We start from the raw sequence: 25,891 nt of genomic DNA on the forward strand, positions 1-25,891 counted from the left end.
AAAACTAATTTTTGCAACCAAAATGTCAACCAAAATGTAATTTTGGAACTAAATTTTCGGTTAAGTTAGCTCCCATTATGTAGTGGCCTTTGCTCCAGCCATTCAAGCTCCCCTGACATAGGAGGTAACGGATATTCTCCAAACCGAATTTAAAATGTCTATGGATCAGTTAAATAGATCCTATTTTGAGTAAACATTAGCTTTAAAACATATTACCGAGCTACCCATATTTAACTATCGTCCTGTATATAGGACAGATCATATTTATTGCATTTTGGCAAGGGTTATCACATTTTTAGTTTATAATTTGGTATTTTTATAAATCCTACGTTTGATAAGTACTGTAGACAAAATTTTAGAGTTCAATTATAAATATTTTCATTTTATTTTTATTTTTGAATTTGACAATTTTTTGCTGTTTTATAATGCATAATTTAATAATTAATTAAAATATTTGTGCAGAAAATATGCCAATATCCTCTTTCAATTTTATCATTACTAATCATATACATTAGTACTGAGTAAAATTTGCAAAGATAAAACTACATTTAAATAGGTTTTATGAAGGTTTTATTAGCTGTCCTGTAAATAGGACGATGGTAAAATCCCCTGCTATGCGCGCTCCATACAAAAGTAGCTTAGCGGTTGGAAAATGGAGTGGAAATCTTGATTGCTCTCTTTCAAAACTCAATACTATGAAGTTTTCTCACAATGAGAGTTGAAAGAGCATGTTTTTGGGGGTCGTAGGGAGTTTTTTCTTGATTAATTTATCATCCGCAATTAATGCGTTGTGATGCTATCTTCTGGATTGAGTAAAAATATTTGCTGTTCAAAGTATGAACGCTGATCTCATAAGCCCATAAATTAAAGAAAGAGTACATGTGGCATATTGAATAAGAAATTATTAACAACTGAACTAGCTATAGAATATGTAATATTATAGGAGGATGAACCCGTGAGAGTGACCTTGACTTGAAAATATTGCCATCTGATCCAGATACAGTCACTGATGATGAAGAAATTCATGAAAATAATTCTAGCATTCTGTATAGTTACTCTGATTTTGACGAAAAACTTCTAGACTCCTTGAGCAATAAACATTTCAAACGGAATCAACACTAATGAAGAAATGAATATATCAAAATAAAAACGGCCTAAGTGTGTACCGAAGTTTGCATAACTTTATGAATCACTTTCAAATGAAAATTGTCAGAAGATATTGTTGGACATAATTTCAGGAAAACACTCGTGAAACTTTTCGAGAGCGTGGTTGAAAATATGATGAAAGCGGTAAAGGAAAGTAATAAGTCACCCTGGCCTAAGAATAACAACGATTTTTGTTTGACAACCTCAAAATTGAAACACTTTTGAGCATAATGTTATGTAATGGATATTATATAATACCCAGTGAAATGGGGAAGATGCTTCCGATAAAGGAACAACTTTTGTTCGTCAAACTATGTCATGAAAATAGTTCTTCCATATCAAGCTATTTTTACAATTTGATGATAACTCTACTATTGATTTAGATAGCTACTGTAAAGTTCGCCTAGATTCTAATTTTTTGAATGAAGCTTTTCAAAAAATTGGAGTGTTTTCTGAGCATTTAACCACTGTTGAAATAATTGCCCTTTATTTTGAAAAATAGAGATGAAAAATTTACACTCAAGAAGTTTGGTAGTAAGCTCTCGATTTTCAACTGTTTTGGTGGTTACCACTTTAAATTTTATACTATATCAAGGATTACAAAAAAAGATGTCCGATTCCAAAAATTGTTTCGACTGTCATAACAGAGCTGAAAAGATGAAAAATGAAAAGAATTACACTCAGGTAACACAGTTAGTATGTAATGCAGTTGTTGATAATTTGCTGTCCATTATTAAAACTCCTGCAGGGCACAAAACATACATTTTTTTTGTCTTATAATATTTTTGTTCATCTCAGAAACAAACAACTATTTGAAACGGAAACAGTAAGGGAAATTGGAATGAGAAAATGTCCCTTAGAACCATCCAAAATCTTGAACATTATGGCATTTAAACATCCGATAGGAAATTTCACACGAAGCACAAGATCACAGCTGTTCGTTGAAATGATGGCAAAGAACTCATCAGCAATTTCGAAGATACAAAGGTTTTCAAAAAAAAAAAAAAAAAAAACACACAGAATAATGAAGAATTGAAACAAAAAGGAAAACATATGAAACTTGGTGTGGACTTATATGAAAATCATATAGAAATATTATGCATCCATATGTAACACAAAATGGTAGCGATCGACCATAATTACGAAATGCCTTTGAAGCAGTACTGGATGCTGCTTGGAAAATATCGAAGCTGTTTGCTTCTGAAGAAGCTCTAATATGTATTAAAACCTGTAGAAAAGTTAATATTGTTTACATGGGTTTGTGTGTACTTCTAAATATTACTGAAAAGCAACTGTCAGTTCATCAAAACACGACTCGAACCATACAGAAGAACCTTTTGAAGCTGCAGACTGAAAACGTTTTAGTAAAAACTTCGAACTGAAAACAACACAATAAGTTGAAGCATTGTACTAAGAAAAACAGTGGCAGTTCATGAAAAATATTATTTCGGACTTTGCGCAGAGTGTTTTCTTCCATTTCACACGTACCAGAAAGCTTGAGTGAAAAACCAAGTATATAGTAGTGGAATGTACCATCGTCCTAAATATAGGACAGCTTGTAAAATGGAAACTAATACATATTTGGTAATGTTTAAAATTTTATGTGTATTCCTGAGATCTCCTTAGTCTAAAATAGGAATTTTTATGAAAAATATTAAGTTTTTCATAATGTGGTAAAATATGGGTTAAGCTCATTTTATTTTATCATTAAAATGTTGGGTCACTAGGGCAGCCAAAAAATACTGATGACCTTCTGGAGGGGGTGAGGTTGATGAAAAATACCCTCTGGAGAATCTTTTTTGATGAAAAAGACATTCTAGAGGGTTTTTTTTAAGCAAAAATACCTTCTGGAGAGGATTCTTTTGATCAAAAATACCTTCTGAAGAGGATTTTTTTGATCAAAAATACATCTTGAGAGGATTTTGTTCAAAACAGCCCTTTCATATGATAAGTTACTGTATCAGAATTTGCAGTTATGTTAAAACCAATGGCTCTGGGGGGTGTTTTCACCCTCAAAGTCCTCTTCGCTGCACCACTCTGTTGGGTAATTTTTAGATCACACATAGCACATTGATTTGGGAATATAAACTAAACAATGCAACGCACTTTGTGGGGGCTTGTACTTCCTTTATTCTCTTATGCAACTATTATCTCCCTCTATTGGTTTTTCCTTTTGCCTCTCCATCGCTGATAAGTTTCGATAAAAGCAAGATAAGTTTCCACAATTCATTCATTTCCTCTATGACTCATAGTAACAGAATTTACAAATTTAAGAAGTAAGCAATACGCACCACGATTACGGAGCGCTTGAGGTTTGGACACAGACGCGTATGTATATAAAAAGAACTTGGTTCATTTCATCAAAAACTGGACATATGTTCCTTTAAGGGTCGTCCATAAATGATGTCACACTTTTCCCAACATATTTGACACTCTCCCGTCCCCTTGTCACATGTCAAACTATATTGTATAAATATATCGTTGTAAAAAAAAAAGTTTCTAAGTTTCTTTTTTTTTTTTGAGTAGTCACATTGCTTATTGTTCTCACTTGACTGTTTTTGGCGTCCTATGATTTTATTTCCCCCCCCCCCCCGACATCCTCTGCAGCACCACCGTCGACCGGTCCCTCCCGATGCTGTTCCTTTAGCGAAAACCGTCTCCAGGTTGCGTCCACATCCTTCACACACACGCGTACACACACACACTCATACACACACGCGCACACACTTACACACACAGACACACACACATACACACACATATATACACACGCACACACATACAAACGCACACGTACAAACACACACACATGCACACACACTCATACCTGCACACAGACACAAACACACACACACCCACACTCACACACACATACCCACACACTCATTCCTGCACACAGACACAAACACACGCGCCTACATACACATCACACACACTCGTGATTGCGAAAAATATAATTTGAATCCAAGATGTCAAAATTCAAATTAGTTTTCATTTATTTATTTATTTATTATTTTTTTGGCTGTTCATAAGCTGTTTGAGGCAGTGAGAAGCAAAGCAAAGTAAGTGCCAAAATTTCAAATTGGAGGTAACCAGTGCAAAGTAGTAGGAGAACCTCTCCTCTGTTTGGGGGCAAGGCATTTTACTGTAAGCCCTGTTAGGTGCTGATATACAGCATGATTTAGGCAAAAACTTCAATGAAAGCCAGGACCCGATTAAGATGATGAGAAGCCCCAGACCAAACACTTTTTCGACTCCCTCTTGTAGTCGAACTTTACAGTTTTAGATCTTCAGCTTAGACTACATGAGCCAGTTGGTAGCCCCTAAAAAGCGGGGGCCCTACGTCACGGCCTGCTATTCAGTAATCAGGCCCTGGTGAAAGCCGACCTGGAATCTGAGATTTAAACGAGCTTTTCCCAAAACTTTATAAAATCCACTTACATCCTTTTGTTTCTCACTGCCTCAAATGATGCCCAACTTTTTTCAACATTTCTAACCCCCTACTCCCTCTCTTTTTCCCAAAAATTCACTATACCACGCCCCCCACCCTTTTTGCCTCAAGGCAGGCCCTTTTTTTTAATTATATTCTTGCAAAAATGCATATCACTCTTTTTCTTGCCCCCTTACTGCCCTTTGTCACAAACTGTCCCATTATCACAGACCCACCTCCCCCCGTCCCCCTTAAAGCGTCACATCATTTGCGGGCATTTCCTTAAGAAAAACGTGTTCCTCTTATTACATCTCCCTTGAACTTTGTCCCATACTGTCACAATTTTAGGTATCCCTTCCCCTTCTAGGCCATGTAGCCGTATGAAATACGGCTACATGGCCGTAAACTTCGATAACTGCTTTAAAACTTTTTTTTTTAATTTAAAATTTTGCATAAAACGATCTTCGTAGAATAAATTTCTGATCTAATTCGCATCCGTCAGTTTCTGACTTTGTGCGCATATATAGCACGTTAGCAGTGCATTTGCTTCGACACGATAAGTACTTGTTTAAATGTCTTCTATCCCCCTTAATTTTTGCCCATGAGTTTTGAAAACTCTGTATTGAATAATGAAGAGTACTTCTTTAAGTTTCGTAAAAATAACCTATAACTTCTAGCAAAACTCCATAAGTAACGAAACCAAAACTTTTATGAATTAAAATTAAACAGCAGTACAGTAATCTGATCATTTCCGAGGCTAACAGTATTGATGACCGAGCATTTTTGTAAACATGATAATATGCAATATAATCTCAAATAATGAGTAACGCAAATTGAAAACGTATTTGAAAAATAACATTTTAAACACTGTTCGAACAACTGAAAAAACTTTCGAATCTGGAATACCAATTAAAACTAAACTAAACAATAAAACAGGTGTGTTATATCATTTAAAACTTGAAAACATAAATTAAAATAATTAAGGAGCGAAACAAAGAAAGGTATTAACATTATTGAATTACATAATTAAAAAATATAGGAACTGAGAAATAATGACCGTAAGTAAAATATCTCTTTATCTCTCTCTCAATCTCGTACAATTTACACATATTACTTTCAAACTTCAAAAGATTAACTCTATACATTCGTCCAGAACTGAGAATACTATTAATTTAAAAAAAAAAACGAAACGTTTATGCATCAAACTAAAATTACGTTTGACGTTTCATTTTCAAGCTGGTTTTACAAATCTATCTATTCTACAAAATTATTAATTCTTAGTATGACAGTACTGTAGTATGCAACATAATCACAATTAAGTGACTGCAAATTGAAAACATATTTAAATGAAAAATAGCTTTTTAAACTTCTAGACTTTGAATCTGGCATACTAATTAAGACTAACCCACACAGTTACCACCTAAAAAGTTTACTTCCCTCACCGCTCCCACTCTCTCTCACACAGAATGGTGGGTATCGTGCTGAACCTATTCATATATTAATTATTATATAATTGAACATGTAATCCCTAATTTATGTGTACTATAAAAGAGAGGAATTAATTTAATTGCATTCTTAAAATTATTTTAATTAAAAATAAATAATTTTAATGCAGCAAAGGCTTAGTTTATGGCACCCTGTCATAGTGTCATATCTCAGCATCCGGGGAGATCTCCCCGCTCTTCGGGGGGCTCAGCAGGCAGGTCCGTCCTAAGAAGGGACCGCACCCTGAGCGAATATTTTCTGCCCCCCCCCCCCCCTCTCTCTCTCACACAGAATGGTGGGAAAAAGTACTCGTACATTTTTATATTAATTTTGCAATAATTGGATATATAATCCGAAATCTATGTGTTCCATAAAAGGCAAGAATTTCGTTTAATATATTTGCTTCTTAAAAACTTTTTTTTTAATGAACTAGGGGGCTCTGTCCCCTGCTCGCTAACGCTCACCAACCCCCCAAGAATGCTTCGCAATCTTATTTGATTCGCAAAGATTTAAATCGTCAATTAAAAAGAAACAGATTAAAAACGCATTATGATTTACGCCCTTTGGATTAAAAAGCACCCCTTCTCCGGGTTTCAAAATAACTTGCAGAGCCGTTAGGGCTAAGGGGCTCCTGAGCATTGCAAAACTGCAGTTTTGTACGTTTGAAAAGTCGCTTTCATACTCGTGGTCTCTTGTAATATATTTTGCTTTTCAGCTCGAAGCTTGAATTGAGTTGAGCCTAAGATTTTCCGTTAAAATCGAAACCTTTAAAGTTTGTGAATAAGAAAGAAAAAACATGCGAATCGAGAAGACGTAACTATGGCAACGCCAAATATAACATAAAGAATTTTAATGGAGATGATTATTCGAAATCGATTTTTAGCGGCTTGTAACTTTTTTCCCTTAGGAGTTAGAAGTTTAGTTTTTCGACCATAGGTCGTGATATTTCTGGAGTAAAAAATGTCGCTTTTTCCAATGGTGTCAAAATGAAAAACTATGAGAAAATTCCTTCACTTTTTATTGATAGATTTCATGAAAAAAGTAGTGCCTAAATTTCAGCTAAGCCTAAAAATGTTCGAGCTAACGACGCAAATCACTCCCGTCGTAATGAAGTTAGAGCATTGAAACAAATTCGCAACTCCAACGAACTATAGGGGGCACTGAAGTCACTGTCTAATGGCGGACTTAAAAACTAAAACAAACGCACATGGTAACGTAGAAAATGCTAAAAGTGTTGTGAATTTTGTTCGTACGTATGATTTTTTCGCTTTATTCTCTTTTAATTAATTTTCAAAGTCTTGCGGATATTCTGGCCCACGTAGAAAGAAATGAGAATTCAAGAAGCATTACTAAACGTCAAAGATTAATGCAAACTACGTAGTTCGTAGTTCTAAGCAGCTATTTCCACGATGTTGAATTCGATATTTATCAATTCTTGATAAAACTAAATAATAATTGTGGCCTGACAAGAACAACAATTAATGCTAGAAAATTCAATATGACATTACAAATTGTTATCGAAAGAAGATGATACTTTTTTGCCTTGCTTTGGTTAGCGCTTATTGTTTTCCATTTGTAGCTGAGTTATTTCTCTCGAATTCCCGAATCGGTTAATTTAAAAATTTTCTGTTTCGATTTTTCTAATTTCTGAGTTACGATTTAATTGTGTCATGTTATGCAAATCATCAACAAAATTCTCACGGATATATGGTGGTAGTTTTCTTTTCAGTTGATTGACCACTATTTCTTTTCACTTATCGAATTCTGTAATCTTACTACCATTTTATTCCACTCATGATAAAAATTAAAAATGGTTTAACTAAAAACGCGAAATCTCGCCAAGGCTACTTTGCTCGCACTATACTAAAACTATAACCCTAAACAAATTTGGCGAAACCTTTCAGCTGAGAATAAAAGGAATAAAGTAAATTCTTTCTCGGTTATTCATTTTGTTCTACGATAATGTATTCAAGAAAATATTTTGCATACTGTCCATTCCAACTAAATGCTGCTGTAAAATATGGTAAGTTTAATTAATTTAAGATTAAAAAAACCCCCCATATTCTTACAAATTCATACAAAACAATAAAAAATTTTACCTTGTATAACGTTATCCAAGTTTGTTAATCCAGAATTTTCGCTTTCTCCAATTATTAAGGAAATAATGAAAACTAACATTATTTTGAGAAGCTCGAGAATACTACTAAGGGACGAATTAATTTCTGTAGCTGAAAGCAAACTAAGACACATCGATTGCGTTAATAAATACTCAGAACAAACTGCCTGTGTTTACGTCAACAGACACACGTGGAACGCAACGTGGCAATGTTTTAGTTTCATTTGCAGTTTTGTAAATCACCGCAAGGTAGCGTATTCGAGCGCTGGAGTTCCGAATTGCTTAGAACGCAGAAAGTTCTACCCTTTTAACGATATATAATATTAATATGTGCAAGTAATTTGTCACCCCTTTAATAGCCAATAATAGGCAATTTACGTGAATTTTGGACCTAAATTGGAATAAAAAAAGAACTAGTTATCGGATTTTTTTCGAATTATAGCCTATGTTGCTCAGTAAGAAGGCACCTTTCATACAGTGAAAGAATTTTTCAAATAGTTACAATGGTTCCGGAGATTACCTCGAACATATAAACACACAAAAATTCGTCCTCTCTCTTTCTAATATTAGTATAAATAAAGAGATAACTTATTTTTATTAATTTAAAAAAGTTTCGTCTCAAAAAATTTCAGAATGAAAATTTTTTGAAATAAAATACAACAAGAAGTTCCGTCCAGAATTAAACGAGCCTACTTTCCCATACAACAATATCGACTTTCTAGTATCAATATTCTCAAAATCAGCAAAAATCGCAAATTATTTCAAACATATTTCTTAAATATTTTAAGCTGATTTCTAGAAATAAAGTATGCCTCGCTCACCTAAAGAAGTAGAAAAGTAAAAAATAAATAAACGAACAAATAAAGTAGCAGCACCTTTTAAACAAAGCAGCAAATGCATTTTTTTCCATTAAAAAAAATCCTTAACCGCTTTCAAAAAGAAAGAAAAAGGAATAAAATTAATAAGATTATTAAAATAAATATATCATATCAAAAATATTTAAAAAATCGCCTGTTTAACCCCTGTTGCCAAAAAAATAAATAAGTAAATAAATGAAAATGAATTAATGTACTTTCAAAAATAAATAAAACAATAAATGTCAACTTAAAGAAATAATTTTCATTGTTGAAAAAAAAAATCGTCTGCGCATGTAGATTAGCAGTCTTTATGTAGAAACATAAAGGACTCCGAATTTCTCCGCCAAAAGCGGAATACATAAATTAAAACTTTGCAGTGAAAATAAAAACAAAACGTATTAAAAATAATTATTTTCCAGTATAAACCATGGCTGCGGAGTCGGAGTCAATCTCATTTAGTGATACAAGAGCCAAGGTTTTCAATTCAAAGATTCGAAGTTAGAATCGGTCATTTTCTCTTTAAGTGGGCAACTCTGCCAATGTTTCCGGCATCAGAGTCAGGCTATTTTTTTATTAAGGAGTCGGAGTCAGTTATTTTTCCTCCATGTATAATTTTTTTCCAAAGCTACGAAGTCAGAGTCGAAGTCGGGGAGTCGGAGTCCGACTAATTTTCGGGCACAGAAGTCGGAGTCAGGGTCAAGTGCCCCAAAATTCTTGGAGGCGAAGTCGGGAGTAGGTCGTCACGAGCTATTTACAACAAAATTTGTTTGAAGTAAATCCGCCCTTAAGTTCAGAATTTACATACTGACTTTCAATTTCCCCGTAGGCGCTAATATTAAGGGATTTGAACTGTTACAAATTGAACGAAAAATTGTTCAAATCAAAAAAAGGTATCTTCGGTACATGTTCTTCATCAAAAGCTTTTTCCTGCAAAGTTTTTATGAAACCGATTCGTCTCTTCGTTCAGGATTTATAGTTGAATTTTCTCGTAGGTGCTAATGTTAAATTTTTTTGAACTGTTCAAAATTGAACAAAAAATTGTTCAAATAAAAAAAAATGAAATATTAGAACGAGGTGTCCTTGCCGAGATCTTTCGAACAAAAAAAAAGTTGTTCGAATCGGACTATTCACTCAAAAGTTTTTAGGGGGACAGACAGCCAGACTGGCAGAAATTTTTCCCTATCTCAATACCCTACTTTCCAATTTTTAATTGTTCGATATTTATTTTTTTATTTTATGTATTTTAGACTTTTTTTTTTTGTTTTTCGCGATATTTTTAAAATGCAAGAAGCCTTCTTTTATGCTTTCTTCTCTTTTCTCTGACTTTTACTGGGAAAGTAAGCAAAAACCAGATTTTAAAGATTTGAAATTCCCAGCCACAATTTGTGAAATTTTTGCGAGATTGACTCGTATACATCAAATATACTGTCAATTGAAATCTGGAGGGAGGCAAACTTACAATTGGGGGGGGGGGGATTCTTAATTTGCCGAATGAAAAGGTGTGGAAAAAAAAATAGACGTAATTGTGCGCAAGCATCTCCCAGTTTGCCAAATCGTCAGACAAAATGTGCCGAATAAGGAATTTTTGTGAACGTCGCAGAAACTTTCAGAGGTGAGCCATTCCATTTTAGATCAGGCAGGGCCTGTCACATGACCATCACCGATTTTTTTGAAAAAATTACAGTAGTTACAACTAAGGGACATAAAAAATATCCCAAAAGGATTTTGAAAGAAAAACTTTTTTTCTTCAGTTACAATCCACTAAAAATCTGCACAAAATCGACCATTTTGGAAAAAACCAGCAAAACACTCGATTTGAAATGGACACTATTTCAAAAGTATTTAACCTGTTTGGATAATTCTTTTTTCTAAAAACAAATAAGGACCCATTTTACATCTAGAAATCGTTTTTGAAAATTTAGTTAGGTTTTTTGATTTCGAAAAAAATATATTTTTGTAGTGAAAAAAACTGCATTTTTACCGATTTTATGATTTTTTTCCTCCATGAAAAAAAAAAAAGTTTTTTTTTACTAAACGGAGATGGTAGTCTAAAGCCCTTATATGATAGTTTAATAGCATATTTTATTTTTATCCTTAGATCCATACCGTCTTGGAAATAAAGTTTGATAAAGTACACCATTTTTGTTGCTATTAGACATTAATATGATCTGAATTTCAGTGAATGAAATTATTAGACCTTTTCATTTTACATGCATGCCATAGTCGCTAAGGTCACTTTCAAGAAATCATATAACATTTTCTGGAAAAAAATACAGGATGCGGTGTATATCGACTTGTTAAGCATTAAAAGGGGTTTAAATGAGCCAATTTTTAGATTTTTAAATAATGGGTTTTTTGAGTAATCTCACTTCAAAAATCGTTGATTTTTGGAAATTTTCAAAATTTCAAATTTTATTTCCAAGGCTGTATGGATCTAATGATTATGATAAAATATACTATGAAACCATCATATAACGGCTTTAGACTGCCCTCTCTGTTTAGTAAAAAAACTTTTTTTTCATTGGAAATAATCATAAAATCGGTAAAAATGCAATTTTTTCGAAACAAAAATATTTTTTTTTTTTCGAAATCAAAAAACCTTACTAAATTTTCAAAAACCATGTCTAGATGTGAAATGGGTCCTTATTTATTTTTAGAAAAAAGAATTATTCAAATAGGTTAAATACTTTTGAAATAGTGTATATTTCAAACCGAGTGTTTTGCTGGTTTTTTCCAAAATGGCCGATTTTGTGCAGAATTTTAGTGGTCTGTAACTGAAGAAAAAAAAATTCTCTTGCAAAATCCTTTTGGGATATTTCATATGTCCCTTAAATCTAACTACTGTATTTTTTTCAAAAAAATCGGTAATGGTCATATGACACTTATCATACCCGCCTGCCTGATTTGAAATGGAATGACTCAGGTACCCCAATAGGAGTTTATAGAAGACCACTGTGACCTTCCAAAATTTTCCTTTTTCCGGCAAAATTTGTCTGAAAATTTGGCAAAATTTCCATCATTCGGCGAAATTTGGAACTCTATTCGCCAAATTATTATCATTCGACGAAATTTGGAGTTCCATTCGGCAAAAATTATCATCATCTGGCGAAATTTGGAGCTCTATTCGGCAAAATTATCATCATATGATGAAATTTAGAGCTCTATCCGCCAAAATTATCAACAATTGATGAAATTTGGAGCGCTATTTGCCAATGTTATCACTATTTGGCGAAATTCGGAGCTCTAAATGCCAAAATTATCATCATTCGGAGAAATTTGGAGTTCCATTAAGCAAAATTATGATCGTTTGGCAAAATTTGGAGTTTAATTTGTCATATTGAGCATTTCCGCTTACCCAAAAATTTACGTTTGGGCACATTGGGGCCGTCCGTCGGGGCATCCTTGTTTGAAGCGATTACTTGGAAATCTGTTGTGACGTCATTAAAATAATCGCAATAGCGATGGATCCAGTAATGAAAATTGTACTGGCTAAAGCCCTGAAGCCACACCTCCGCCATCTTGGGGCTAAACGACGTTTTCTTTCTATACCTGCTATAATGAAATGAAATAGTGTGTTTTGTTTCTTGGTGGTCAAGGACGGATCCAGAAATTTTTCAAGGGAGGGGCGACTGATTTTTATTGCTTACTTTTTACTATGTATACTGATTTAAAAATATTGATCACAAAGGTTTTAGACTTTAATTTCAAAACTGTTCCTAGATAGGGTCCCAAACCCAAACCTCCCTTCACCCAACATCAATGAAACTCGTCTAAATTTCTTTTTCTTTCTTTCTTTTTTTTTTTTTTTTTTTTGAACTTCATTTTCGAAAACTTACCGGTGGAGAGTCCCTCAAGGGAGGGACGATCGTCCCCATCACCCCTCCCTTGTATCCGCCCCTGTTGGTGGTAGTGCTTTTCGATTGTGGATTAACATGGAATTAATAAAAAACCACAATCAAGAAACAAAATACTTTACTTCTTCATAGAAGACATGGGAAGAAATCATCGTTTAGCTCCAAGATGGCGGACGTGTTGCTACTTATTCTACGATTCAGGGCTTTAGTACTGCTAAGCTCAGGAAATGATTGAATACCAAGAACAGATTGCATTTACAAACATCTGACTTTTTTTTTTTTTTTTTGGAAAATTTGTACAATAGGGTTTTCTAAAACTAGGCTTGCCAGACGTTCCGGTTTGACCGGGACAGTGCCGGTCTTCACATAAAATCCCGGTGTCCCGGCCGATTTGCTTCACGTCCCGGAAAAAGATAAATTTGATTACAAATGACCGAAAAGGTGTGAAGTATTATTTAGGACGATGTAACATTGACTCGTAAAATTAATACCGGATTAATGTGTGAGGATTTTCATAACAAGATTAAAACCAAAAAAGACTATAAAAAAGTTCTATAAAATAAAAAGTATATCTAATAATGTTCAATTTTTTTATTCCTCATTCAAAATATTTTTCTAATTAAAATAAATTGTAAATATTTACATTTAAAAAGTGAAATGTTCAAATTTTATCTGCTTTTGTAATTTTTTATTACCCCTGTTTTAGTTCATAGTTAGTAACCATTGATTCATAGCACTGAGAATAGCTTTGAGAATAACCTTTCGAATACTAGCGACGTTGGAGGAGGGGGGGGGAATTCCAGGGTCCCGGTTGAACATTTCAGAAATCTGGCAAACCTACCTAAAACGCAACTTAAGAAGATTTTCATTTCGAAATTGCAACTTCTTTCTCTTTCACTTCCTTGTTACGTGACACTCAATTTGCACGAATTGCAATCATTTCTAGTAGAAAAACGAAACTACAATCTGCAAACAGCAAGAGGAAAAGAAAATCACAAAGCTGTAGCATAAGGGAACAAAAAGGTATCTGCACGATGACGCTCAGCATCGAAAAGAAAGTCCACAATTTTCTGAAAAATTGTTACTTGAGGAATTCGAAATTGCGCCTTGAGTGTTCTGTCGTGTTGAAGGTTGAAAATGAAAGCGAATAAAATAATAATATACATGTGGTGATAATCAAGGTTATAGTAATTTCTTAGGGAAACAAAATGGATAAAGAATTAATGCTACCGTGCCGTCACTTGGCCCATTAAGGTTATGTGCGAAACAGCAAGGCAAACAAGATTTGAAAAAGTGGAAAATATTTCATTTTTTCACCGCTTGACCCATTTGTTGCTTTCTAGATGCTTCAGATGCTTCTTGTTTACTGCAGAAATTTTTATCACTCGCTGGAACAGAACTTCTGCTTTCGTTTTCAAAATATTACAATATTATCTGAATAATTATCGTCCAGTTGAAGAGTTGGTAATGTAGAAATCATATATTCTTTTAATTTTCCATTTGTGTAATTTAAAATTTCGCTGAATTGAAAAAAAAAAAGATCTTTTTTGTCTTTTGTAGCTCATTGTTTTGCTATTAAATTAAATTAGTTGAATGGAAAATTATTATTTTTTTCCATCATTTTATCTCTTTTTGATGCTAAATTTTTAATTTTAATCCTAAGAAAAATCGGTTGCAAGCGCTTATAATTTGCTAAATTATTTGCTTTTCACTAACAGAAAAGATATTTTCGTTTCAAGGATTTAGTAAAGCTACATTAACATATATTTTTAATATTAAAGCATTTGAAAATGCACGTGTATCATGCACTTCTATTCTAAACGTCTATATTCGTTCGTAACATACCAAAACAGAGGTATTAGTTTAAAACAGTGGTGCCTAACCTTTGTTTATCTGAGGACCACACCTCAACGATGCATTTCATAAAATCTCATCACAATAATTTACCATACAACATCAAAAAACAAACAAGCAAGCAAAAAAAAAAAATAATAAAAGATGAACCCCTTCACAAACTCGTTACATACTACCTCATTCCTTCACTGTCTAAAAATAATTACAAAACTATAACTATTGCCAAAACATGTTTACAAAATGTCATAAAATTAAGTAAAAGCAGACGATAAAGTAAAACTATGGCAGTGGAGTAATCCAATTCTAGAGCTGGAATGCGCTATTAATGGAATGCGGTGATTTAAGGAACCATCGACAGAGTTAAAACATTCCGTTACACGTTTTTCCTTTGTTTTAAAATACAGGCTTCAGACAATTTGTAATGTAGTTTCAACAGAATAGGAAAAAGAAAACTATAACCCCGATCAAAAATTGCTGTCATTCACTAAGTATAAATGCAGGTGTAAGTTAAGGCAGTTTGTTTTACTTCTTTCAGCCACCATTAGCCAGAGATTGCAGCGCCTCTTGTAGTTCAGTGGACTCTTACAGTTTAATAATGTTTAATGTTCATTTTTTAATCGACTTCAAAACTAGTATGTTGTGGCCATCACGAAACTTTTTTCTATATTTTTCTTTTTTTTTCTGATCCCTCCCCATGCTTGACGAGGAAGCAGTATTCCCAACAAAAACAAAATTACACATGAAAAAACTTGACGACCATCCCAATGTCTGCATTATTGCAAAAGCAAAGCAAAGAGCGAAAATTGAAAGTTATTTTAAGAGCCTTGCTTGAATTAATTACAAATATTTTATTTGTTAACAAACATAAGATGGCAACAGTTAAAAATTTTAAATCATTGAAATAATATTTCCGATCATTTCCATACAATTAAAATCACGAGAAATAAGCAGACGATAATCTATTACGATTTATCTTTCTTACTGTTGCACTAATAAAGCTATTTTTATTCGCTAAAAAATAATGATAATAAAAAAAAATCAGCACCTCTTGGCGCGATTGACGCCAAAATTGAACCAAAGCCTGTTTACATATGGATTCACATATATTCCAAATTTCAACCAGAACGTAGCATTACTTTTTGAGATAGGGCAATCACAATGGAAAAAAAGAACGGGCGATTGCGCTACCCCCTTTTTAGCTGTTGACACCAAAATAAAATCAGCTTTTATACCCACTAAGGGCTACTTGCCGATAAATTTTTCTTTCATTCCGTTCATTATTTCTTGAGAAACAGCAGTCACAATTGACGACAAAAAACGTTCTATAGCTCAACCCCCGTTTGAGTTATCGACACCATAATTGAATCAGCACCTGTTTCTGTTACTGGCAACATATGGACCAAATTTTGTATGATTCCGCCAGTTACTTCCTGAGGAATAGCAATCACGTGTAACTCAAAAAACGTCCCATTGCTCCACCCCCTTGTAGGAATTCGCGCCAAAAACCAATGGGCACAAGTTCACATACGGGCACATATGTGTACCAAGTTTCGTTCGATTTCATGCGGTAGTTTTTGCTGTAGAGCGGCCACAAAAAATTGGTCACACACAGACGTGACACACATACACACACGCACACATACACACACACATACACACACATACACACAGACAGACAGACATTTTCCAAAAATAGTCGAAATGGACTCAGCACACCTCAAAACGTTCGAATCCGTCAAAATTCGAAATTCGAAAATTTGCACGAATCCAATACTTTCTTCTATATATTAGATATAGAAGAAAGTAAAAAGGGGCGGTTATCAGTTCATGTATGTACGTATGTGTGTCTTTTTTTTTTCTTGTTAGTCCACCCACAGCGTCTCACCTAGTAAACCGATTTTGATGATTCTTTTTTAATGGATAGGGGATGGCGCAACTTAGGTACCTTTTTTTTTTTTTTTTTGTTTCATCATATTTGTTTTCTAGAAAAAAAAAGTTATGGGCAAAAAACAGTAAATTTCATGCAATTTCCCTATTACTGTCCAACCACGGATTGTATGGAATTTTCAAACGTCCAGATAAGATGAATCTATCTTAATGAGGGAGAAAAGTAAAAATTTGATGCCGGTATTCCGCTCATTTGAATGAGACTCTGCTTCTGCAAAAGCTGGCATCGCTAAAAAATAATAGATTCATCCATTTCCAGCTGTAAAACGGATCTTTGTCTTTCCATACAATCCGTGGTCAGACATTAAATGATTAAATAAAAAACCCATTCTTACAAAAGTTTGGTGCTATACAACAGTGATACTAATAGTAATTGTAATGATAATTTTGAATGAAGACTTCTCTGAAGCAAGCATCAAGTTTCTTCAGTGTCATAGCTCTATAGTTGGGTTAAATTAAACCTAACCTGGAAGCGAGATGGTGCAGTGATTAAGATCTGCTTAACCTTCACAATGCTACCAAGCTTCAAATATATATAGTAGTATTTTTATCCTTATCATCTATGCCAATAACAGATGATCCGGTGCTAAGTAAGGAGATACAGGATTGCATCACAAGCAACTTGTATGCTGTGAAAAGTAAATTAGTTAGGGAAGCCGTAAGGGACAAAGATACATTTTTAGTGCCAATCGCTTAAAGTTTAAGACGTGTTTATAATTTTTTTTTACTTTGGAGCATTTTTATGAAAAAAATAAGTTACAATTTCGTGATGGTAACTTCTTACTGTTGCTGAAATACATTTACACTAAAAAACTAGTATGTTGTGGCCATCACGAAACTTTCTTCTATATTTTTCTTTTTTTTTTTTCTGATCCCTCCCCATGCTTGACGAGGAAGAAATATTCCCAACAAAAACAAAATGACACATGCAAAAACTTGACGACTATCCCAATGTCTGAATTATTGCAAAAGCAAAGCAAAGAGCGAAAATTGAAAGTTATTTTAAAAGCCTTGCTTGAATGAATTACAAATATTTTATTTGTTAACAAACATAAGATGGCAACAGTTAAAAATTTTAAATCATTGAGATAATACATAGACTAATAATAAGAGTAGACAGAGCTATGGCAACCCTTTTGCTGCTCATAAACCAAACCATGTGACTGGTGGATATCCTAGCAACAGCGGGCGTTGATCGTAGCAGACGATCAACGCCCGCGAGAAATAAAATAAATACAATTGATGGAACACGGAAGAATGATCTTTTATGGAGTCCGATTTGTAAATTTGTTATTCTAAGTTGTAAATATTTTGTTAATATAGGGAGTTTTTCGTTTAGATAGTATTGTGCATTTTCTTTAGTCAATTTCAATAACTATCTAAGCAATTAAAGATGAAAGCGCCCAAAAAGAATCGGCAAGCGGTAAGATTTTTACCTACAATTTCAATTTAAGATACCGATTAGTACATTTTTGCGTTAACGCACAACGTTTACGCCATTACGTTTATGCCAACGCTGACGTAGTAGTTCCGAATTAAATAAAAGTTACTAAAAACTGTGACCAAAACTATTACTAATGTCAAAATAATGCATAACTAAAAAAAAACAGTTCAATCTCTGCACTTGGAAATTTTTTTTTAATGAAAACACATTGTCTTAAAATACATGTCGAGTGTCAAACTATAGATAATGCTGCCATCTAGCAACCATGCTGCCAAAGTCTTCGCCAAGCCCTTCCACTAGTCACGTGATACATCTATGAACCAATTTTCTTCATCAGCAAGATTGAAAAAGCTCGGTCTACTCTTATTATTAGTCTATGAGATAATATTTCCTACCATTTCCATACAATTAAAATCACGAGAAATACGCAGACGACAATCTATTACGATTTATCTTTCTTATTGTTGCATTAATAAAAATATTTTTATTCGCAAAAAAAAAAAAAAAATCTACACCTCTTGGAGCGATTGGCGTCAAAATAGAACCAAAGCCTGTTTACATATAGATTCACATATATTCCAAATTTCAACCAGAACGTAGCATTACTTCTTGAGATAGGGCACTCAAAATGGAAAAAAAGAACGGGTGATTGCGCTACCCCCTTTTTAGCTGTTGACACAAAAATAAAATCAGTTCTTATACCCACTAAGGGCTACTTGCCGATAAATTTTTCTTTCATTCCGTTCATTATTTCTTGAGATACAGCAGTCACAATTGACGACAAAAAACGTTCTATAGCTCAACCCCCGTTTGAGTTATTGACACCAAAATTGAATCAGCACCTGTTCCTGTTAATACCAACATATGAACCAAATTTTGTTTGATTCCGCCAGTAACTTCCTGAGGAATAGCAAGCACGCGTAACTCGAAAAAGTCCCATTGCTCCACCCCCCTTGGAGGAATTCGCGCCAAAAACTAATGGGCACAAGTTCACATAGGGGCAAATATGTGTACTAAATTTCGTTCGATTTCATGCGGTAGTTTTTGTTGTAGAGCGGCCACAAAAAACTGGTCACACACAGACGTGACACACATACATACACACACACATACATACATACACACACACACACACAGACAGACAGACATTTTCCAAAAATAGTCGAAATGGACTCAGCACACCTCAAAACGTTCGAATCCGTCAAAATTCGAAATTCGAAAATTTCCACGAATCCAATACTTTCTTCTATATATTAGATATAGAAGAAAGTAAACTAGTATGTTGTGGCCATCACGAAACTTTCTTCTATATTTTTCTTTTTTTTTTCTGATCCCTCCCCATGCTTGACGAGGAAGCAATATTCCCAACAAAAACAAAATGACACATGCAAAAACTTGACGACTATCCCAATGTCTGAATTATTGCGAAAGCAAAGCAAAGAGCGAAAATTGAAAGTTATTTTAAAAGCCTTACTTGAATGAATTACAAATATTTTATTTGTTAACAAACATAAGATGGCAACAGTTAAAAATTTTAAATCATTGCGATAATATTTCCTATCATTTCCATACAATTAAAATCACGAGAAATACGCAGACGACAATCTATTACGATTTATCTTTCTTATTGTTGCATTAATAAAAATATTTTTATTCGAAAAAAAAAAAAAATCAACACCTCTTGGAGCGATCGGCGTCAAAATAGAACCAAAGCCTGTTTACATATGGATTCACATATATTCCAAATTTCAACCAGAACGTAGCATTACTTCTTGAGATAGGGCACTCAAAATGGAAAAAAAGAACGGGTGATTGCGCTACCCCCTTTTTAGCTGTTGACACAAAAATAAAATCAGTTCTTATACCCACTAAGGGCTACTTGCCGATAAATTTTTCTTTCATTCCGTTCATTATTTCTTGAGATACAGCAGTCACAATTGACGACAAAAAACGTTCTATAGCTCAACCCCCGTTTGAGTTATTGACACCAAAATTGAATCAGCACCTGTTCCTGTTAATACCAACATATGGATCAAATTTTGTTTGATTCCGCCAGTTACTTCCTGAGGAATAGCAAGCACGCGTAACTCGAAAAACGTCCCATTGCTCCACCCCCCTTGGAGGAATTCGCGCCAAAAACTAATGGGCACACGTTCACATAGGGGCACATATGTGTACCAAATTTCGTTCGATTTCATGCGGTAGTTTTTGTTGTAGAGCGGCCACAAAAAACTGGTCACACACAGACGTGACACACATACACACACACATACACACACACATACAGACAGACAGACATTTTCCAAAAATGATCGAAATGGACTCAGCACACCTCAAAACGTTCGAATCCGTCAAAATTCGAAATTCGAAAATTTGCACGAATCCAATACTTTCTTCTATATATTAGATATAGAAGAAAGTAAAAATGAAATAAATAAATTTTTGAAAAAAAAAAAAAAAGACGAGAACCTGCTTCAAAAGTGCACTAAAAAGTAAAAAAATAATTTTAGTCTTCAAACACCATCGAAAATACTTTTAAACATAATTACTTTCTTCTATATCTAATATATAGAAGAAAGTATTGGATTCGTGCAAATTTTCGAATTTCGAATTTTGACGGATTCGAACGTTTTGAGGTGTGCTGAGTCCATTTCGACCATTTTTGGAAAATGTCTGTCTGTCTGTATGTGTGTGTGTATGTGTGTGTGTATGTGTGTGTGTATGTGTGTCACGTCTGTGTGTGACCAATTTTTTGTGGCCGCTCTACAACAAAAACTACCGCATGAAATCGAACGAAATTTAGTACACGTATGTGCCACTATGTGAACTTGTGCCCATTAGTTTTTGGCGCGAATTCCTCCAAAGGGGGTGGAGCAATGGGACGTTTTTTGAGTTACGCGTGCTTGCTATTCCTCAGGAAGTAACTGGCGGAATCAAACAAAATTTGGACCATATGTTGCCATTAACAGGAACAGGTGCTGATTCAATTTTGGTGGCAATAACACAAACGGGGGTTGAGCTATAGAACGTTTTTTGTCGTCAATTGTGACTGCTGTATCTCAAGAAATAATGAACGGAATGAAAGAAAAATTTATCGGCAAGTAGACCTTAGTGGGTATAAGAGCTGATTTTATTTTGGTGTCAAAAACTGAAAAGGGGGTGGCGCAATCGAATGTTCTTTTTTTTTCATTGTGAGTGCCATTTCTCAAGAAGTAATGCTACGTTCTGGATGAAATTTGGAATAAATGTGAATCTATTTGTAAATAGGCGTTGTTTCAATTTTGGCGCCAATCGCTCCATGGGGGGTCTGATTTTTTTTTTTTTTGTGTTAATAAAAATAGCTTTATAAATGCAACAATAAGAAAGATAAATTACAATATTCTCGTCTGCTTATTTCACGTGATTTTAATTTTCGGGAGATAATCGGAAATGTTATCGCAATGATTTAAAATTAATAACTGTTGCCATTTTATGTTTGTTAACAAATAAAACATCTAATTAATTCAAGCAAGGCTTTTAAAATAACTTTCAAGTCGTTCTTTGCTTTGCTTTTGCGGGAATTCAGGAATTCGGACGGTCGTCAAGTTTTTTTTTTTTTTTTTGCTGGGAATATTGCATTCTTTTCAAGCATAGGGATTGATCAGAATTCACAAGAAAGATATAGAAGAAAGTTTCGTGATGGCCACAACATACTAGTTTTTGATGTTGGCGCAGAAACAATAGATAAAATCATTCACTGCCATAACTATAAATTTAACCAGACTCAATTTCTTCCCTCCACATATATTATTCATTAGGGTAGGCCGAAAAAACAACCTTTTTTAAATTTCGATGATGGGTAGTGCGGAAAAGGTGCCATTGGTGGAGCAAAGTGCACATAAAAAATTTGAATTTTTTCGCACATTTTCTTGATTTGCCGCAATTGGGTTTAAGTTCCGAAAAAATGCTGTTTTTTCATGTTTTTAGCCAAAATCAGTAAAAATAGTATGTTTCTGTTTCCGATGATGAGTTACGTGGAAAAGTGCCATTGGTAGCACTAAACTCCCATAAAAATTTTGAGGTGTCTGGTATCATTTTTTCTTTTGCCCAAATGAGTAGAAGTTTTCGCAATTTTCAGTTTTTTTAACGTTTTCAATAAATTTTCTGAAATAGTAAAAATCTTGCTTTTGCCATATTTCTGTGCAATAATTGTATAGTTTTATCATATGTGATGCATTTTTAGATGCGTGGTGTGTTATAAATTAACTAATTATTGCGCATAACTTTTTTAGTTTAAAATATGCTATTAGAAGAAGTAGTGCTCTTTGTTTGATTTGCGTTCAAAACCAACCGGAGTAACGCAGAATTCGTTCTTAATCACTGATAAATCTTTTTATAGAACAAAGTTATTATCTCCTACCTAAAAACAGTCGCGTGAAACAGCACTCCAGTAAAAACGTGAAAAGAAAAACAAAAAACAAAAACAACGGTGTCATCGCAGGTGTTAAAAAAAAGAAGGAAAAAAATAAAGAACTGCAACTTTTGGTGTACATTTTTGATGTTTTTTTTTACATACGAACGAACTCCTGGTCTTAGACCTGATAAATAAAATGGAGAAAGTACTGAACCTAAGAACTTTCTGTTTCAATCAAACACAAGCTGATGGCATGCGAAAATCTACTTATGCTATCATTCTAGGAAACCTCTGTCATATATTTCTACATTGGCAAAAGAAAAGGAAAATATTAAAAATTTGAGCACAGACCAAAAACACGTAATTGATAGTTGTGCAACTGTTTCAACTGGACTGTGCTCTCCAGAGCTTCAAGACAGCCGACCAGGGCTTATTACGTAGTCTAGGTGGCTCACAGCTGCTTACAGAGCTCTTTGCTTGCACTCATGGACGACCATATGCAAATTTGTAAGGGGGGGGGGGGCTCAGATATTTTAACCATGGTTTAGCAGGATATTTACCCCATGAAAGCAGATTTCAGGACAGATTAGAGGCATTAAAATTTGACATTTTTAATAACTTATTCATTAATGGCTATCGAAGAAATATTTTTACATTTTTGCAAAGAAAAAAGTACGAAGAGCAAGGAAGTTCTCATTTCTAAGGGGGGCTCGAGGCCTCCCTTGCCCCCCTATATGGGCGTCCTTGCTTGCACTTAAGTACTTTGAAACCCAAAGATGCCTTGAGAGGTCTCGCACTGTTCGTAATATGAATTGATTTGCTCATATGATTCGCCTGAAGAAACGACAAGGGTATGATGCAAAAGGGATTTAAAATTGTAAATAACATGGCCATCCTAAGAATTCACAACAATGCTACCATAGCAATGGAGACTGATGAAATCCAATTTATCAAAACATTGTGATGACTATTAATTGAATAATATATAGCAATTAAAAGAAGAAACAAAAATGGAGAAATTCGAGTGTTTAAGGTTTAAGGTTCCAAAACTAAAATTCCGGTTAACTAAATCGGACAATATGATCGGTTTGGTTCTCAACCAATATCAACCAAACTCGAATCATGAAATGTTTGGAGACATCACTAGAAACTGGAATATAGCATCCGAAACAATTTTAGAATCTGAAATCCTACGCCAGCTGTGTGCAGTAAATAGAAATATTACTTAAATAGTACGGTATTCGTAGATGGCCACGAATTAAATGGTGCTTTCATTGTAGTAATGCTGTAATAGAAGTAAAAAGATAAGAACACTCTGTTAAATTACAAGCAGAAATTTTCTGTACATCCACACCATCTTTTGTTCTTTGCTGAGCTCTGTGCTGTTTAGTCTTAATTTTGAGCGCAGCTGCACAAAGTTTCCGATAACACATTTCAAATTTCAAATTTTATACGCAATAGTTATTTCATGACACACCACGCATCTAAAAATGCATCATATATGATAAAACTGTATGATGGGGTGGTTTCCTTCAGTCAAAAGTCCTACTTTTAGTCATTGAAATGGATAGAAAGAGCAAAAAAACTAACATGGACCCAGAAAATATTTTCATTTTCCCAACAGTTTTTTTAATTAATTTTTTAAAATGTCCGATTTTTCAAACAAGACGTATTCTTGATGACGTCACAAATGATGCACTTTGCCGCATCTTTCTACCACGTTTCCACATTATGATAATCAAGCAGCGAATTAAAATTGCACTCTACGCTTGTTATCAACCATATCGTTGCCAATACACGTGAGTAAAGACGCGAATTAAATATTTTGCACTCTGAATGGCAACACTGAATGGCCTTTTTATCATTTGTGATGTCATCGGCAGAAGCCGTAAACAATAAAAGCGCTCCGATTTAAATATTTCTTTAAAAATATTAAACTTAGTCACATTATTTAAAAAATGGTCAGATTCTATGTTTTAAAGCATGCTCTTTCAGAAAAAAATACTTTTAAAATTTTGGAAACGACCCCATTAAGGCAGAGAAAAAAAGCGAAAGCAAAATTTTTATTATTTGAGAAAGTTTATTGAAAACGTTAAAAAAACTGAAAATTGCCAAAACTTCTACTCATTTGTGGCACAGGAAAGAAGTAAACCACAAACTTAAAATTTTTTATGGGAGTTAAGTGCCACCAATGGCACCTTTTCCGCGCAACTCCTTATCGAAAATAGAAACATATTATTTTTACTAATTTTGGCTAAAAACATGAAAAAACAACGTTTTTTTCTAAACATAAACCCAATTGCAGCAAGTCAAAAAATTGTGCAAAAAAATTAAAATTTTTATGTGCACTTTGCTCTACCAATGGCACCTTTTCCGCACTACCCATCATCGAAATTTTTACAAAAAAGTTGTTTTTCGGCGCACCCTATTATGCTTTGATAACAGCATATTTGAGTAACGATATAAATATTTCGTTCCTAATTTTGAATGATTTTCTGAAAAAAATATGAACGAAGCATAGTTACACTGGATTTACTTTTTGTTTTTGCGCCAACTTCAAAAATAATGTTTAAAAGTATTTTCGATGGTGTTTAAATACTTTTTTGTTCCGCTTTTTAGAGCACTTTTGAAGTGGGTTCCAGTTTTTTTTTTTTTTTCAAAAAATTTTTTTTTTTTTTGACAAGTTACTTTTCATAAGAAGCGAAATTTTTCACACCAATAAAACCTAACACCCAAGAATTTGAAACAAATTCCTAAGAATCCAAGATATCGATTGAAAACCTAAGATCTTGGGAGAAAATCCAAGCTTTGGCTAGCAAGGTCCGCTGACGAAGAGAGCGTCCCCCAAACGGAAACCGAATCTAAATTCACATAATCCTTTCTCTCTCTTTTGCAGAGTGCATCCCCGTACATGCAATGAGTGTCCACTTCCTGCTCGATGTCGCTGCGACTGAACGGTAGGATGTAGCTGACAGATACACCCGCCAAAAACAATAAGAGTGTCCACTCTCTGCGTCGTCTTGGTGTTGTCGAATCTCTCTCGACCCCCCGGTCACCCCGCAGGAGACAACAAACATGGGCGAGGATACTGTGGAGAAGATCGACGCGGGCAACGACGAACAAATGGTGAGTGAGAATCGGTTCAATATACCTTTCTGCTGAAAATAACAGAAAATAAGGTAACCTTAATAAGCTCAAAAATACTGAAAACTGCAATGATAAGCACGAAATTTGCAGAAAACTAATAATAAGTTGAAATTTTGCCGAAAGCTGCAGTGATAAACACAAAATTTGCTTATAACTGCTGTAACATACACAAAATTTCTGAAAACTGTACTAATCAGCATACAAATTTGCTGGAAGCT

General features: G+C 34.1%; 1 protein-coding gene across 1 annotated transcript in view; it reads left to right on the forward strand.

Annotated features, from left to right (window-relative positions):
• LOC129226965 (polyamine-transporting ATPase 13A3-like) overlaps positions 1 to 25,891 on the forward strand; it is a 103,663-nt gene that overhangs the window by 6,104 nt on the left and 71,668 nt on the right. The window contains 1 exon segment of the mRNA XM_054861594.1: positions 25,423 to 25,652. Coding sequence (XP_054717569.1) covers positions 25,602 to 25,652 — 51 coding nt within the window. The 5' untranslated portion in view covers positions 25,423 to 25,601.

The sequence above is a fragment of the Uloborus diversus genome, chromosome 7 (assembly GCF_026930045.1).
Source record: "Uloborus diversus isolate 005 chromosome 7, Udiv.v.3.1, whole genome shotgun sequence".
Classification (NCBI taxonomy): Eukaryota; Metazoa; Arthropoda; class Arachnida; order Araneae; family Uloboridae; genus Uloborus; species Uloborus diversus.